We start from the raw sequence: 18,141 nt of genomic DNA on the forward strand, positions 1-18,141 counted from the left end.
GTGTGTGTGTGTGTGTGTGTGTGTGTGTGTGTGTGCGCGCGCGCGCTCCTCACTTGACCCCAAGGCTCAGAGGAGCTCCAATGTTGTGTCTCCATGACTGCCAGGGAGGGAAGAGGACTTGGCAAGTTGTGCACCAGCTTTGAAAATTCCCACTCAGAAAGGACACATATCACTTCTGCTCATACTTCATTGTCAAAGCAAGTCAACTAGCCTGACTTAACTGAAAAAAATGCTGATTGTACCATGTGCCCAGAAGGAGGGAAGCTAGAAATGTTTGCTTACGAATCCTAATGATTAGCAAAAGCATGGGGAATGGAATGAGCCAAAACAAAGACGAGAAAGAACACACACATTGATATCCATGTTGAGGGATCAAGAGAAGAAGTGAGAGAAAGTATGGAAACATAGAAGCATGCTTTTTGGCAGGAGCGGCGTGGGTGGCTGGCAGAATGGTGGGAGTAACAAGGTAAAGCAGTATGTTGGAAGCATACATTTTAAACACATTAAAAGATAATGGACCAGCCTGGTGGAAGTAGGGTGGACAGGTGCAGTACACTGGAGTCCTAAAGTAAGAAGACATTATTTTTTAGTGTGGACATGAAGGAAAATTGTCACAGGAGATTCTGAAGTTTTCATCTGGGCTGTTGGAGGACAGAGACATCATGGGCAGAATCAAGTTACCCCTGAAAGACAAACAGGTTTAAGAACATAAAGGAGAGGCTCTTAGTTGGTTTGAAACCTGTGGAGCTTAAGGTTCAAGTAGATCTGATAAATATGCCCTGCAAAATGCAAATGCTGGATGGACGAGAGTGAAGAATAACACTTGAAACCATCTTATTGGAATGAGTGCTCCCTTTTCAGGTATTGTGTTAATCTGAGTTTCTCTGCAGGTCCCAGTAATCTGACCAATGGTCACTCCTTCTCCATCCTACTGACAGAGATTAATCCTCGAGGAATCTCAGTCACGGAAATGTCCCCATGGTAACATGGAAACCCAAGTGACTGCATTAGACTTCTTGGAGATTTTTACCCACACATTCTTTAGATGTGCCAAATTCATTTTGGTTTACATATGGCCCTATTTGAAGTTTCTTTGGGAAGCAATCTGAAAAAAAATTAGAAACCTCTGGGATTAGTAAGAAGTGAAGAACATTTCCCTGTGAGCCTTGAACTGCACTTGACTTTCTTCCTCCCCTTCCAGCCTGTAGATGCTACTCAGGCACTATGAGCTGTGCTCCCAAAATGCTGCGGTGGACATCCAAAACTTAATTTAATGTGACTTACTTAATTGACCTTTAAAAATTCATTTTGTCCTTTAAAATGGAACACTTAACTGGAGCAATGGTATTTGGAAAACTTAATGTCTATTCTCCATTTGGTTACTGTAGATAAGCCTTCCACATGTTTCCATTTCAAAGCTCACGATGTTTGCAAAATTGTATGCTAATTGAAATAATGTTAGAGGTTTAAAGCTGTCCAAAATTAAGCTGTTCAAAGTACTGATAATTTCAAAGAAGTGTTAAAGTTTTTTATATTAGGAGAAAAATATGTAGTTATAAAACAGATATTTTCTTTGGTTCTTGATTGTAAATTCTTATACCTGAAAGTATTAATTTAATATCTCTTATAGCATATAAAGGTTTTGCATAAATGCTATGTGTAAAAAATAACAATAAGTTCATTGGAAATATTTCCTGTATATTTGTTGGAGATTAGGGATTCCAAAGAAAATTCAATTTTCTCAGTAAGCCATAACTATGCAACAGTTGCTTTTCTCGTCTTAAAAGAAACTTTTTCTATAGCCTAGTGGTTCTCAACCAGAGGTGATATTACCCCCTGGAAGACATTGTCACAACTTTAAAGGGAGGCAGTGCTACCTGGCATCTAGTGGGTAGGAGCCAGGGATGCTGCCACACACCTTGCAATGCACAGAAAGGTGCCCACCACCAAGAGTTACCCAGCCCCAAATGTCAGTAGTGCTGCTGCTGAGGCATCCTGCTGCACAGAATCTCGGCACCAGTCCTTTTACATTGTAATATGTGGTACAGAGTCCCATGACTATGCACGAGGGTAGACAAGCCTAATGCCTTCCCATAAGTCCCTCTCATTACATCCATCAGGAGCAGGGCCTTTGGCTTGTCCTTCTCATGAACACATATCCCAGCTCTCAGAGCAGCTGGCATGGTGTCTCCAGTCCTTCCTGCAGTGCTAGGATGCAGGATCCTTAAACATGGGTCACGCTGTGAATGTGGGGCATGCTCTGCCCTTAGCTTCCCTTTCGCTTTTTTTTTTAAAATAACTCTTTATTGTTCAGATTATTACAGATATTCCTCTTTTTCCCCCCATAGCTCCCCTCCACCCGGTTCTCACCCCACTCCATGCCCTTACCCCCCGCCACTGTCCTCATCCATAGGTGTAAGATTTTTGTCCAATCTCTTCCCACAGCCCTCACACACTCTTCCCCCTGAGAATTGTCAGTCCACTCCCTTTCTATGCCCCTGTTTCTATTATATTCACCAGTTTATTCTGTTCATCAGATTTTTTTTATTGACTTAATTTTTAGATTCACTTGTTGATAGATATGTATTTGTTTTCATTTTGTTGTTCATAATTTTTATCTTTACCTTTTTCTTCTTCCTCCTCTTCTTAAAGAATACCCTTCAGCATTTCATATAATCCTGATTTGATGGTGATGAACTCCTTTAGCTTTCTCTTGTCTGTGAAGCACTTTATCTGACCTTCAATTCTATATGACAGCTTTGCTGGGTAAGAGTAATCTTGGTTGTAGGTTCTTGCTATTCATCACTTTGAATATTTCTTGCCACTCCCTTCTGGCCTGCATAGTTTCTGTTGAGAAATCAGCTGACAGTCGTATGGGTACTCCCTTGTAGGTAACTAACTGTTTTTCTCTTGCTGCTTTTAAGATTCTCTATCTTTTTCCTTGGCATTTTAATTACAATGTGTCTTGGTGTGGTCCTCTTTGGATTCCTCCTATTTGGGGTTCTCTTCACTTCCTGGACTTGTAAGTATATTTCTTTCATCAGGTAGGGGAATTTTTCTGTCATTATTTCTTCTAATAGGCTTTCAATATCTTTTTCTCTCTCTTCTTCTGGCACCCCCATAATTCGGATGTTGGTACATTTGAAGTTGTCCCAGAGGCTCCTTACAGTATCTTCAAAGTTTTGGATTCTTTTTGTTTTTCAGGATGGGTGTTTTTTGCTTCCTCGTATTTCAAATCTTTGACTTGATTCTTGCGATCCTCTAGTCTGCTGTTGGATCTCTGTATATTATTCTTTATTTCAGTCAGTGTATGCTTAATTTCTGACTGGTCCTTTTCCATTATTTTTTTTTTGGCATTCTCATTAAGATCCTTGAAAGTCTCATTAAGTTCCTCGGAGGTCTCACTAAGTTCCTCAGAGGTTTGTAGAAGATTCTTGAGTAACCTTATAACTGTGGTTTTGAGCTTTATATCCAGTAGTTTGCTTTCCTCCATTTCTTTCATTTGTGACATGTTTCTTTGTCTCTGCATTTTGGCTGCTTCCTTGTGTTGATAGAGTGGCTTTGTGTGGTAGGTGTCCTATTGGGCCCAGTGGCTCAGCCTCCCCAGTCACCTGAGGTAGACACTCTTGGTGCACCCCTTTGTGGGCTGGGTGCACAGTCATGTAGTTAAGCCTTGATTGCTGTTGGTATTCCTGGGAGGAAATTACCTTCAGGCCAATTAACTGCAAGGACCCACTGTGTCTTTAGTGGAAGAACTGCTGTGCTGGAGACACCCTTACGGGGCAGGACTTGCTTCAGTGGGGCTTTGGTGCTCACTGAGTCTGCCTCTTGAGTGTGTCACTTATGGATGTGAGGAGTTGAAATCTGGTACCTGACCACTGTGTACACTGGCTCCTGGATCTCCAAGGAGGTGCAAAGTCAGCCACTGTGTGAGTCCACCCAGCAGGAGCTACAGTGAGATCTGCAGATTTCTCCTCTTTGTTTGGGGTTTGGAAGTTTTGGAGCTCTCTGACCCAGCAGCAGTTTGTTAGGTTAGGCTGCGAAAGGACAGCCGATTCATTTGCACCACTGTGCACAGCTTGGGTGGGGTTGTAAATTGGGTGGGGCGGGGTCTCAGGAAATTACCAGGGCAGAGCAAACAGCGATGGCTGTCAGCCAGCTGTCTCCACATCTCCCGTCTCCGCTTATAGGCATCTCTGTATCCCGGAGTCCCCGAGTCCCACGCCCCCACAGTAACAATGTTCCCTGCAAGCAGCTCTGCAGGAAAGCCACCCTCACTTTCTACAGTCTAGTTTCTCCCCATAGAAGTCTGGGTCCCCAGTTTCTCACTGGAAACGAGTTCAGTGCAGTCGGGACCTAGTATCTCACTTCTGACTGAAAAAAACCACCTACCCAAGTGCAGTCATTTCGCGTGCCTCCGTACCTCTGCTCTTGGCACCTCCGCCCAGTCTCAATGCACTTTCCCCCCCGCCCCTTCTAGTTGTATAACTTCCACTCAGCCAGCTTTCCCGTGGTTCTGGCTGATAGCCATTTTGTCTTTTAGTTGTAGTTTTAATGTGGTTGTGGGGGACTGTACAGGTATATACCTTATGCCGCCATCTTGGTTCTCTCCTCCCTTTCGCTTTTGAGTGAAGAGCTGTGTGACAAGGCTCACCATATGCTACTTTCCAAATTTCCCTATTGTCTGTCCTTTTTCTGCTTTACTTAAAACCTTTTTATCCATTTTGATGTTCTTCTGTTTCTACTTCTTTTGTAATGAAATTGGCCTGTTTTATTGCCTATTAATCCATTTTCTATTTCATTACAAACCTTTCTTTAAGCTGTTTTATATTGGTTTTTTTAGATAACATTCACATAACATAAACTAGTCATTTTAAAGGGAAACATTTAGTAGCCTTTAGTACATTCACAATGCTGTGCAGCTACCACCTCTATCTAGTCCCAAATGTTTGTCATCGCCCTAAAATGAATCCCTGTACCTATTAAGCACTTACTTCCCATCCCCTCTTCTCCAGCCTCTGGAAATGACTAATCTGCTTTCTGTCTCTATACATTTACTTATTCTGGGTATTTCATATAAATGGAATCATACAATACAGGGTCTCTTGCCCTGGCTTTGATCATGTAGCATAATGTTTTTGAGATCCATCCCCATTGTAGCAAGTATCAGTATGTTCTTCCTTTTCATGGCTGAATAGTATTCCATTGTGTGGATATACCACTTACAGCTTATCCATGAATCTCTTGTTGGACATTTGTGTTGTTTCCACTTTTAGCTATTATGAATAGTGCTATTTTGAGTATGTATGTACATGTACTGGTTTGAGTACCTGTTTTCAGTTCTGTAGGGTATATGCTGAGGAATGGAATTGCTGAGTCACATGGTAATTCCATGTTTAACTTTTTGAGACACTGCCAAATTGTTTTCATAACAGCTAAACCACCTCTATGCTGTTTTATTTTGTTTTTTTACATGTGCATACTCATTGCAGCTAATCTACTGTCGCTAACTCCCCCGGAAGGTATCTATTTCCCTTCTCCTGAAATCATGCCATAGATAACTTAAAGGTTCCAGATGTGCATTCCAAAGCTCAGGTAGCCATCCTTGAGGGTGGATGACCAGCCTTGCACCCATACCCATGAAGTACTTTGACTAACCTAATGTTTGCCATGGTTCGGATACCAAAACTAAAAATCCCCAAATTTGGAAAAAGATTGATTTTTTTTTTTTTTTTTTTTTTTTTTACCATTGCAATAGTTAGTCCTTTATTGTAATCCAGGGGTGTTTTTGGTTTTGTTTTGGTTTTTGTTGTTGTTGTTTGTTTGTTTGTTTGTTTGTTTGTTTATTTGTTTTTTACTGCGCTATTTGGCTTTGTCATAACAGTATTTTCTTAAACGAGTGCAGTTCATGATGTTTTACACAGCCTGTAATGGGAAGGACACCGGAAGCACTTGGGAATGGGGATTCTCTGTGACTCGCTGTCCTTCTCCACCCGCAGGTGTCCTTCTTCCTCTTCATCATCTTCGTGGTCTACACCATGCTGCCCTTCAACATGCGAGATGCCATCATCGCCAGCGTGCTCACCTCCTCCTCCCACACCATTGTGCTGAGCGTCTGCCTGTCCGCGACACCCGGGGCCAAGGAGCACCTGGTCTGGCAGGTAGGTAACCTTCCCCATCCTGCTGGGGGTGCCTGAGGTGCCACACGCCTGCTCCGACTGTGGCTCTTCATACCTGGCAGGTGCTCAAGTTTTGCTCTCTGACCTTGACTCTGAGTATTGTTAATGAGTATCCAGCCACGCACACCCCTTCATCAGTGGAACCAACAGTCACTTAGCAATTAGAAACAGTGAAAGTTGGAAATGGCAATTCCATTTTGCTGATTGCTGAATGGTGGTGTGATTTTGATGGTTAAAAGCTATTCTCATTATACATTATAATTTAGTGCTCTTATTTTTAGAGTGAACTGACTTCTGCAATTAAATTCATAATTCTCTCCTACCTGTCTTTACAGAGGACAAAAGATTTATCCATTTCTAATCTTCTGGCAGGTCCATGGACATTTTTTAAAAGTTTTTTAAAAACGTGATAACAGCAAATTTAGCTTTACTAATAAATGGTATTTCAAAGAAGCCACCCATTTAGTTAGTTAAAAGCATTTGAAAGGCGATTTGATTTTTTGTTATGTGCATCTGTAGACACGAGGGTTAGGAGTTTAGAGTTATTTCTAACAGTCTTTTTTTTAACCTGTAAAAGGCGTATTTTATTTTGCTCTATTGGAATCAAATGTAAGAGATGCAGCCATGGTGCAAAGTGCATCAGGGGGAGAAGTAGTGAAGAATAGTACTATCATCGTAAAGGGGATTTAAGATGTGGGTCACCTGAGCCGTATGGGGTCTTAGAAACTAGTTGTCATGTGCTTGATGGAGTTTTTTATTTGGAAACATGAGACAGACCTGGAGGCTGACCCTTGGTTCTGTGGTAATCTCTCTTAGTTGGAAAGCTTTCTAGGGATCGATTGCTTTTCCCAGTATTTCTCTCCCATCGTTTAAAACACAATGTTCATGAAGAGCAGCCTGTGTTTGTGAAACATCCTCTGGGCACTGAGCCCCTGTGAAGGCGACGGCCCCTGATTTTGCACCGTGGGCTCCAGGTTCATGGTGACTTGTTCAGATATTGCTAAGAAGAGTCCACCCCCAGGAAGCAGAGGAAAGCCAGGTTTTTTGTCAGTGCAATCCCACTGACTGAGCAGAGTAGACACATGCCTGTAACCTGCACGCCTGACACAGATGGAGGCCAGTCAGTAGCTAATCAAATGAAAGAATGAAGGTGGGTATTTTAAAAGAAGCCATGCCTGGAGGAGGTGGGAGACGCTCCTCTGCCCCAGCTTTTGCTTCCTTTTTCTGCATTTCTGAGCCTCCCTTGAGGTTATTTATGGGACATTTTTCTTTTTCCCATAAATTCCACTCTTCCACCCTCCCTTTACTGGGGCCGTTAAGCTCAGCCTGAGGTGGTCCCATGCAGGGCCAGGCAGCGGGTGTATTTTTGCCTATTGACATTATGAAATCACGGCAGGAAAGTCTTCCTCACATTGCAACAAGCACTCAAACATGTCTCCTGGCCCCCAGCACCTTTCTGGTTTGGGTTACCATGGAATGCATCCCTTGAACATTTTATACCTGTCTTTTCTGCCCCTGGTTGGAGCAGATGTCATAGGAAAATATCTGGGAGATGAAGATTATAATGCCTGTCTACTTACATTTTCAGTGATTATTGATGTATGATGAAATAGGATTTTTTTTTTAAAGGAAAAAGTAAGTTGCTTTGCAAAGAACCTGGCATATTCTAGCTCATAAAGAACCATATGGAGTTTTTTTAAAGCACTTTTATTTTCTTTTATTAATAAAAATATAATGAAGGGAAAGAATGTAATCTTACATTTTTATTTATTAACTTTCCAAAGCCAACAACAAAAAATACTTGTCACTAGACAGCCAGATAATATAATCCTGAAATAATAAAAAGATTAATACTTCTTCATTTCATAGTATTTCATATAAGAATACCATTGAAAGGAATGGAAGAGCATAAGGTCAGTCTTCCATCCTTTTAGGAATACTTTCACTGGGAAAGGCAAAATATGTCAGCAGACTTAAAATGGAAGATTCCCGGGTAAACATCAAAATAATGAAGAAAAGAGCTGAAACTATAACTGAAAAATAACACTGGTTTGTGTTGCAGGAAAAACACTTTATTGAATTGTTTTAATGAAAATGTGTGTGAGAATGCTACAGATTGCTGTGGTGTAATTGTTCAGAGAATATTGATTTGATAGACGAGATAACCCATCAATGATGATCAATATCACCCTGCCTTCTAAACCATCAATGAAAGAGTGTATTTTATTGAGCATGGACCCATACTAAAGAGTTTTGTTTCATTTTATTTTTTGAACATTGCCAGCCCATTGATAACATGTAGTACTTACGTTAACCAAAATACTGACTTAATAGGAAATCTAACCTTAGTCCCTTCCCTGTTGAGTAGCAGAGTTCGCTATTCTAGGGAAATTCATCTTACCAGCATTTGTCCTGAAGTAAAATTCATCCTAAGACTCTGATATATCATCTAATTGAGGAAACGTAGTTAATAACTGAAAATTATGGATGATATTTCCTAACATATTTACATATGATGTTTAATTTTTAGTTTTGTGTCCCAACATACGGTCTATCCTTGAAATGTTCCATGTGCCCTAGAGAATGTATAACCTGGTGTCCTGGGATAAAAGGCTCTGAAAATGTCAATTATGTCCATTTGGTCTAATGTGTCATTTAAGGCCATTATTTCTTTATTGATTTTCTGAATGAATGATAAATCTATGCCTGTTAATTGGGTATAATTGTTTTTTGTCAGTTTTTCCTTCTAGTTCTGTTAGTAGTTGTTTTATATATTTTGATGCTTCCTGATTGGGTGCATATACATTGAAAAGTGTTATGTCTTCTTGATGTATTATTATAAAATGTCCATTTTTGTTTCTTGTTTGTTTGTTGTTTATCTTGAAATCTATTTTGTCAGATATAAGTATGGCTATACTCACTTTTCTCTGGATGCCTTTTGCTTGGAAAATCATTTTCCATTTTGAATCTATATTTGTCCTTTCAGCTGAAATGTGTCTCCTGAAGGTAGTATGCAGTTGGGGTTTTTGTTTTTGTGTTTTTATCTGTTCTGTGCCTTTTTATTGGTGAATTCAATCCACTTACATTTATGGTGATTATTGATGTATGAGGATTTCCTATAGCCTTTTTATCGCTTGTTTTTCTGATATAATCCTAGTACATTTTTTACTTTTACTTTGAAACAATCATAGGTCTGCCAATAAGTTGCCAATCCAGTACAGAGAGTCTTTTCTTCCCCATAAGCCATTTCAAGGTAAGCTGCCAATCTGATATCCCATCACCCAAATGCCTTAGTGTATATTTCCTACAGTGCCATGCTCTACATAACCATACAAAATCCGGATATTCACATTGTCTATTACTATCGTTCAGGTTCCTTCATCTTTCCCAATAATGTCCTTTGAAGCAAGAGACAGAGCAGAAACACACTGCACTGTGATCTCAGGTCTCTTTGGTCTCTTTCAGTCTGGGACGATTGCTTAGTCTTCCTTAGCTTTCATGATCTTACCACTTTTGAAGATTGCAGACCAGCTATTTTGTACAATGTACTTCAGTTTGGAGTGTCTGATGTTTCCTCCTCAAGAGGGGGAGGTCATGCCTTGTTGGCAGGAATCACAGACATGATGGTGTATCTGCATCACATTCTATCAGGGCTGCATAATTCCATTTTGTCCCATTACTTATGGTGGTCATTGGGATGATGGTGCTGTCCATCAGGCATTTCTTCTTTGACATGACTCTTTTCCTCTTTGTAATTAATATATGTGGAGAGGTACTTTGAAACTAGGCAGATGCCATTTTCTTTACTTGTTTATATCTACACTGTTTTGTGTTTTCTATTTTAGTCAATAGATTATAAACCATGATGAATGTTGATTTTGTTGTCCATATGGTCTCAGATTTGTCCTCTGGGCACCCCTTTAAGCTGGTTTCAGTGCCCTTTTGTTGTGTCCCCATCCTTGCTTTCTGACATAATACGATGTTGCAGGTTCATCTTGTGCTTTCCCTGCCCTGGCCCTAAAGTCAGCCTCTCTCCAAGGAGTCCTGGTTCTTTTTGGTGAAGAATGACATTTGGGGGCATGATCTGAACTTTGTGTCTTGTCACTGAGTTGTCAATACTCCAAGGCCCAGAGTACATTTACATCTGTGTGTGTGTGTGTGTGTGTGTGTGTGTGTGTGTATACACACACATTCCATTTTGTACAATGTGTCATTTAAGGCCGATATTTCCTTATTGATTTTCTGTTTGAATGATCTATCCTTACCTGTCAATGGGTTAGTTAGTCCCCCATATAAAAGTATATACTGATTTATTAAACACAAGACTTCACACAGATATTTCCATTTTCAGCTCACCATACATTTCATGACAGTTTTCTCCCTTTTTAATATGGCCACCTTGACCAATAGTGAAAAAAAATGTAGCTCCCTTGATCCTTAATATATTGACTTATCTGATGAATCCAGGTATATAACCAGTCTCTTATTTCAGTTTCCACCCTCCATCTGCACTGGTGCCTTGTCACTGGCCCAGCTTCCCATCCCCCAACCACATCCCCCTCCCCCAGCTCGGGCTCTGTCCCCTGTGCTTGACTCTCCCCTCTGTAGACACTGACACCCAGCCCACTTTGAGCTTCTCAGTGGGTGAATTTGGTTTCCCGTGTCCTGTGGGTACAAATGTTTCCTTGCTGTGCATTGGCTGAGCAGTGGGTTCTTTGGGAGGGAAGGAAAAGGACAAGAAGGGCAGGGAGAGAGGATGGGACAAGCAAGAGGAAGTGAAGGAACACATTTTAAACAGGGGTTATTTATTAAAGAGAAAGAGATTCTTTTTAGTTACTTTCTGTGATTCCCCTTGTGCAGGTTGCAACAACTTTTCATCTAATTGTTTTCTTTTTTTTTCCCAACTGGGTTTCAAAGAAAAGATTTCTGGAATCTGCATTTATTAAGGAAATCTGGAATCCCTTAATAATAAAGGTTAGAAAATATTTAAGTATCAGGAAACATAAATAAAAGCATTTTTATATTATTTGTGTAAGAATATCTATCATAAATTTAGTATAAGAATGAAAAGCTCTTACCAATTTATAATTAACTAGGAAATAAGTTTGCTTATATTAGTAGCATATCATGCATTTGACTAAAAGTTCCACAGGAGTAGTGAAGAGTCATTTCTTGTTATTATATCACCGCAAAAGGAGAGGGAGGCTAGGAAAACCCAGTGAAACCTCTCACCCGATGCCCTGGTGGCTGCTCCCTGGTTGAGCCCTTGGGGGGGTCAGTTATGCAGCCCTTAAACCAGTGATGGCGAACCTATGACACACGTGTCAGAGGTGACACACAAACTCATTTTTTTGGTTGATTTTTCTTTGTTAAATGGCATTTAAATATATAAAATAAATATCAAAAATATAAGTCTTTGTTTTACTATGGTTGCAGATATCAAAAAATTTCTATATGTGACACGGCACCAGAGTTAAGTTAGGGTTTTTCAAAATGCTGACACGCTGAGCTCAAAAGGTTCGCCATCACTGCCTTAAACAATAGTAGGAACCTGGCCAGGAATCTTGCCTCCCAGACAGAGGCAGTGGGTCCATTGATTAGTTGCTTGGTCTGGCCGGCAGCCTGTGCCTGTATAACACTAATTTCATTTTAAATATACATTTTTTCTATTCTCCATCTGCTAAACTTCTGTAGATCAGCATGGCTGTCAGCAGGATGCTGACCCATCCTCAGGAATTTTCAGATATTCCTGTTTATATATCACAGTTGCATTTTATATTTGAAACAGACTTACCCTTCTTAATTTTTATTTCCTTGGTATTTATATGTAATGAGTTTTCATTTCATATAACTTTTATTTTCCCATGAGAGATGGAGGAATTTGAATATAGATTTACTGAAGCAAGCCAGTTAAATGAAAATCCATATTTATTAAAGAAGATAAACTAAGCTGTGTTTATTGATTTTCTAACAGGATTACTCACTCAATTTTACAGAAATTATATAGGATTCTTTTACACGGTGGATACTTTAATATCTTTAAGTTGTGATATAATTGGAAAAATTTTAGATAAGACCTAAAATAGAAAATATAGCCTCTCGTCTATGGCAGGCGTGTAATCAGTAGTAATGCGGATTTGTTACATAACTGATTCTTTTTCAGTATAATTAAGGAACTGTATATTGGAGTCTGGAATTAAATTGCATTTAGCATCTAATCTGAGAAGCTCAAAGGAAAAACAACAGGTTACCAGCTGCCTGGTTCCTGGCTGTGGAAGAGACTAATTGTTAGGAATTTTGATCTCTGTTCCTACTGTTTTGTTTTTAGAGAAACACAAGATATTAATATGTTCTGCCAGGGGGAAAGGAGACTGTACCACTGTTCATTCTGTGTAGCATCCAGCTATTGATTGAGTATGATCCTTCTATTTTATAAGTTAGCATTTATCTTTTCTAAAAACTATCTTTTATCTGTTCTAAGGATTATTATTTAGAACAGTGGTTCTCAACCTTCCTAATGCCGCGACCCTTTAATACAGTTCCTCATGTTGTGGTGACCCCCAACCATAAAATTATTGTCGTTGCTACTTCATAACTGTAATTTTGCTACTGTTATGAATCGTAATGTAAATATCTAATATGCAGAGTGTATTTTCATTGTTACAAATTGAACATAATTAAAGCATAGTGATTAATCACAAAAACAATATGTAATTATATATTCAATATGTGTTTTCCGATGGTCTTGGGCAACCCCTGTGAAAGGATCGTTTGACCCCTAAAGGTGTCGCAACCCACAGGTTGAGAACCGCTGATTTAGGAAGAGTGGGAATAAGCATGGAGACGAGGTATAAACAGGCAAGTGCTTAATGTGTCTAAATCCTAAAGCAAATCTAAATGCAGCTCAGAGTCCTCTCCTTTCTCCTTCCTTATCCTTCCCAAGCCCAGCAGATGAAACGCCTTCTCCTCTAAGTGGCAGGACCTGTGTCCCATCGTCCCACCAGGGAAAGTTCAGTTGGTTGGGCACGTGAACAACAACAAGCATTAGTGCTTCCCTGTAGGACAGCAAATCACTTTTAAAATGCTCTGGCAATTTTTAGAATGAAACTATCAGAATGTTGGAGGCAGAAAATTTTCATGTCCTTCATGGACTATTTTACTCTCACGGTGGAATAGTGGACGTTTATATTCCAGCATTTATGGGGCTGCTTGTGGGAGAGGATAGAAGGATCAGAGGTAAAGGGAAGCCCTACCAGACCATAAGTTTTGTTTTGGAAATATTTGATCAAAGGAGCATCAAACAGAAAGGTTTCTTGAAAAAATGGACAGTGATGGTTTGTCCCCTATCAGCTGCCTCTACTTTTTGTTCACAGCAATAGTTTCATGTCAAATATGATACATTACTACAGATTTATTAAATGTTCTATCCGTCTTGGCCCAATGCGGGGCAGTTATGATGGGTCGTTTCAGCTCTAGAGCTTGTGTTTTTGTCTGAAGTTGTCAAGTCTGCATCACAGTTCAGTGTTTCCCTCTGACCAGATTGGCTTCCTTTCCTTCCCACGGGCATTGAGCCAAAGAGCACTCCTGAATCAATGGTGAACTGTTTCAGAATGTGCTTCCTGGAGGACCACATGGCCGCATTGCGGGAACTCGGGCTGGTTCTTTAGTCAGTTTTCTCATCTGTAAAATGGCAAGGGTAATGCCAGCCTCCCTCGATTGTTGCTGGCCTTGGTGCTGAATCAGTGAACTCACATGTGGGAAGAACTTGTTATCAAGCTGGGCTGATCCTTAGCCCTCAGTGAACGGTAGGCAGTGGCAGCAGTAATGTATTTTACTAAATGCAAATGACTTTTGCAGAAGCTAAGAGAAGTGGAACATAAAAATGCTTTGGAATTGAATTCCAAATGGTCTCTATAGAGTTGAGTAGGGCAAGAGTTGCACATGTAAGTCCTTTAGGGCCCACGTCTGGTGTGATTGACCATCCTGCAGTGTGCCCTACCCAGACTCAAGGCAGTGAGCTTCATCCTCGTGAGGCACTGGAAGCCCACATTCCACTAATGAGTGGAGTTGGAAAGTTTTACTGATGCCCGAAAGTCTGAGCTCCTGTAGGTTAATAGAACACCTGGTATTAAAAACCCTGGAGACACAGTTCGTCTCTTGTCAGAAGTGAGAAGCAGAAATAAAAAATGGGGCATTAACCGAGTCACTTGCCACTGGGACATCTTGGACTATTTTCAGAAGTGTTCCCCGGAGAAGCCGGATGCTGTTCCCAAGCCTACTTTGGGGTTGCACATTTCTCCTCACTCAGACCAGCACATGGCACCTTTATAGGATGGGTCTGACCATCCTATGTCTCAGATTTCTGGTCATGGAGACATGCACGGATATAGCTACTTGTCCCCAAGAGGCCTCCCACCAACATTCCCTCAATTGAAGACCAGGGACTTGGCTTTCACACCTCTTGGTGGGCCCTCAGCTTGAAGTGATCCCTCTCTGCTTCCTTTCTGATGTCTCCAGCCTCCACCGAGAGGGTAGTCAACACGTCTTTTCTCTGTTTCCTGCCACTGGGCCCTACTTACATATGGAGGCCCCCACACCCACTCTGGAGTCTGGTTGTTCTATTGATTTTATAATTTTGTTGAAAATATAAATTACATGTGGATATTCCAGGCCCTTTAGTATTCTGGATAAATTGTAGGTAAAGAAGAAATGTTACCTTTGTCTGTCAAGCTGGAAATATTTAGTCTTTAATCATTTCTTTGGTTTCTTACAATTTCACCTTCTATGCCACGTCTGAGCCTCAAACTCTAGGTCAAGATATGGACCAAGAATGGGATGGGAAAGAAAGAAAGGACAGATAAAGAGACAAAACAGAGTTTTATTACATGGGTTGGTGTCTTAGAAGGTCAGGTTCCCATAACAAGTTTCCATAGACAGGTTGGCTTAAATAACAAATTTTTTCTCACAGTTTTAGAGACTGGAAATCTGAGATTAGGATGCTAACATGGCTAGGTTCAAGTGAGAACTCTCTTGCTGGGTGGCCGAAAGCTGCTTTCTCACTGTGTCCTCACATGGTGTGTGGGGAGGGGGGGTGGTGTCTCTTTTTATAAGGACAATAGTCCTATTGGGTCAGAGCTCCACCCTTGTACCCTCATTTTACCTTAATTACTCTGTTACTCCAAATATAGTCCCATAGTCACATTGGGGGTTAGGACTTGGACCATTCAGTCCAAAGCAGTGAGTTTGTCTGTTTTTCTCAATGTTTAGCAGGCCTGTCTCAGCGTTGTCTGAAGAACTCATGCTACAAAGTCTTACGTTTGATTCTGCAGCATTCTCACTCTCCTTTCTTCTTTTGATTTGTTCTGCCAGGAGGCAGACCTGAGTAGACCAGGAGCAGAGCTAAGGTGGTGAAGGGGTCAGTACCCTTGGCCCTCAGTGTCCAGGGGGAATCACTGATCTGGAGATGAGGGTTGAGGTGGTGGGAGCCCTCTCCTCACTCCCCATGCTCCCAGAGCACCTGCCCTTTGTTCTTATTATTTTCTATAGGAATTATCACATCATATGTCAACATGCTTATTTGTCTGTATGTCCTCCTACCACACATTCCCTGGGCCTTGAATCTGTGACAGGGTTCAGAGCTTTTTAATATTTGTATTTGTCCCAGCACCAAGAGTACATAATGTTAAATGGATGTGTGCATGAATAAACCCATGAGGGATTGAGTGAATGGGCGCAAAAATGCATGGCAAAAATAGGGAAATTGTAAACATCCAGGTACCTTGGATATCACCAAACAAGGGAAAGAATGGACGGTTCCATCTTGTTGCATCATCTCTGAGCATGGTGGCTGACTGTAAAGATGGTGAGGTTGTGGTGTCTTTTAAAGAGAATCCAAAAGAGTGACAGCAATCCCAGTGTCCTTAAACCTTTATGTCACTCTCTGTTTTCAAGGCAAATCAGATCCTGACATGGATTTTAAATCTCTTTCTGAGCTCTTCAAATGTGTACTATTATAGAGGAATCAGAGAGAAAATGTTAAGATGATTAAAGAACTAGGAGCAGGATATATAGAGAGAAATTCAAGGATCTGGGGTTACTTGTCACAGGCCGAGAAATGAGATAAAAATTGAACTGGCTCCTGTCTTAGGAGCCCATGTTTGGGCTCTTGGAGCACAGTCACCACGCGTTGTTCTGTGAGCCTCATAAGATGCCCCACTTTTGTCGTATCCATAGTGGAAGTGAGGTTAATTTTATCTAGTTGGTCTCAATTCCTCCACTTTGGTGTAAGAATCAGGTTTTTATCCTCTTTCCATCTCTAATTTCTGTGGTGCCCTGGCTGTGTCTAACATCCTCTTCTGGATTTTAAGCAAATGCTTTGGATTTCATGTGACAGTTACGTTTTCTGACACTGTGTGATTGGCTGGGCCATTCAGGCACACACCCCATTCATTTTTCACCTTGGGGGGCGGGGTCACTGCTAAACATTTCCCCCTGCGTCTCCAAAGGGCAGAATGAACAGATTCCAGGATCTGCTGGTCAGAGCTTTTCAAGCCAGTATCCTCGCTGGGTCTGCTTGAAAGAGATAGCTGGTGAAGTAAGAACTCCCGTTTTACTAAAAGATTATTGATTCGTGACACTCCTGCTTCTCACTCTTACATTTAGTCTAAATGGACGGAGGGATCAAGGGAAGATTAGAACCCTCTTAGGTGAAAAGGCACTTAAGGATTTTCATCCTGTCCTCTGGGGTCCTCTTGGCTATCTACCTTTCAACTGTCAGGTTTTGCTATCTTTGCTGAAAATGTCCCCCAGTCTTGTGTTTCACATGTGATTGCCTGTTTACAGTCAACTCTCCTGACCAGTGTGCATGATACAGTTACATAAACAGCAGTTATTTGATCCTTTTCCATTTGCAGCTGCTTTGTTTTCTCTTTTCGTGAAATAACCACCAAGTAATTCTCAGCAATTTCAGCTTCTGACACAATTCACTCTCACAGGGTCTAAAAAGACCATTGAGATATTTTGTTTAGAATGTCTAAAAATTTAGCCTGCAGAGTTTTCATGGTCTGCCCAAAGCTGGCATCTAAAAATAAAATTTAAGCTGACTGGCAGCATGAGAAGTACCCAGATTAGCAGATGGTGTGAAATGCAAGACTTGTAAAATGAAAATATGTTCAGGAAAATACAAAACCCTTTCCCATCGAAGATCTGAAGGGAACACATGCTCCTGGTAGACACAGTGGGCTGTGAGATTGGAGACAGAGGGTGTCTGTATTTTTCCTGGGCACTTGATGATATCCTGAAGGAGGGCTTGAGGACAAGACAGAGCAATGTGGCCTGGGAAAGCAACGTCACCTGGAAGGTCCATCCCCAATGGACAGGCAGATCCAGTGTGCCCAGTGATGCCAAGGTCAAGGTGAAAGGAAGTCTTCAGATAAACCTTGCAGGGTCACCTCTGCCTCTACCTATCCTGCATTTTAAATCAAAGGCTTGTTTGGTGACAGAGGTGATGCTGAGAGCAGCCCTACAGCAATTTTCATGAGATACTGAATATGATGGAAATAGAATAAACAGCCAAATGTGGTATTGTCCCATTAGTACATGTGATAGATTAGTTAAGATTAGATTTATTTTGAATGGATGAAAGTCAGACGGTGAACTCCAGAGCACAAGAAGGGAGAAGCATGATGTAAGAATTTCTCATGGAACAGAATTTAAAATTGTTTAGTTTAATGCAAGATGTATGTGATTCATTTAGACCAAAACAGAATTATCAGTTCTGCCCAGCAAGGGCATGTGCTGTGTGTCCACATGAAATAAAACAAAATGATATCAACAGAAACACATTGTCATGTCTTTTATAGAGCAGTATATTTTCAGAACATGGGTTGATAATAGCTAATAGATGAACGTTTACTAATTAATTGTCATTGAGTTAACTACCAATTGCTTTTCCAAGCACTTT

The 18,141-nt window shown here is 40.8% G+C and overlaps 1 protein-coding gene across 14 annotated transcripts in view; it reads left to right on the top strand.

Annotated features, from left to right (window-relative positions):
- The window catches only part of ADCY2 (adenylate cyclase 2), a 289,765-nt gene that overhangs the window by 72,294 nt on the left and 199,330 nt on the right, over window positions 1–18,141 (top strand). For 11 of the 14 annotated variants that reach the window (XM_059694687.1, XM_059694692.1, XM_059694683.1 and 8 more), the window contains 2 exons: window positions 6,000–6,161; window positions 11,097–11,153. In XM_059694687.1, coding sequence (XP_059550670.1) covers window positions 6,000–6,161; window positions 11,097–11,153 — 219 coding nt within the window. The remainder of the gene's footprint in view (window positions 1–5,999; window positions 6,162–11,096; window positions 11,154–18,141) is intronic. The other 3 variants (XM_059694691.1, XM_059694685.1, XM_059694686.1) reach the window with 1 other exon arrangement.

The sequence above is a fragment of the Myotis daubentonii genome, chromosome 4, assembly GCF_963259705.1.
Source record: "Myotis daubentonii chromosome 4, mMyoDau2.1, whole genome shotgun sequence".
Lineage (NCBI taxonomy): Eukaryota > Metazoa > Chordata > Mammalia > Chiroptera > Vespertilionidae > Myotis > Myotis daubentonii.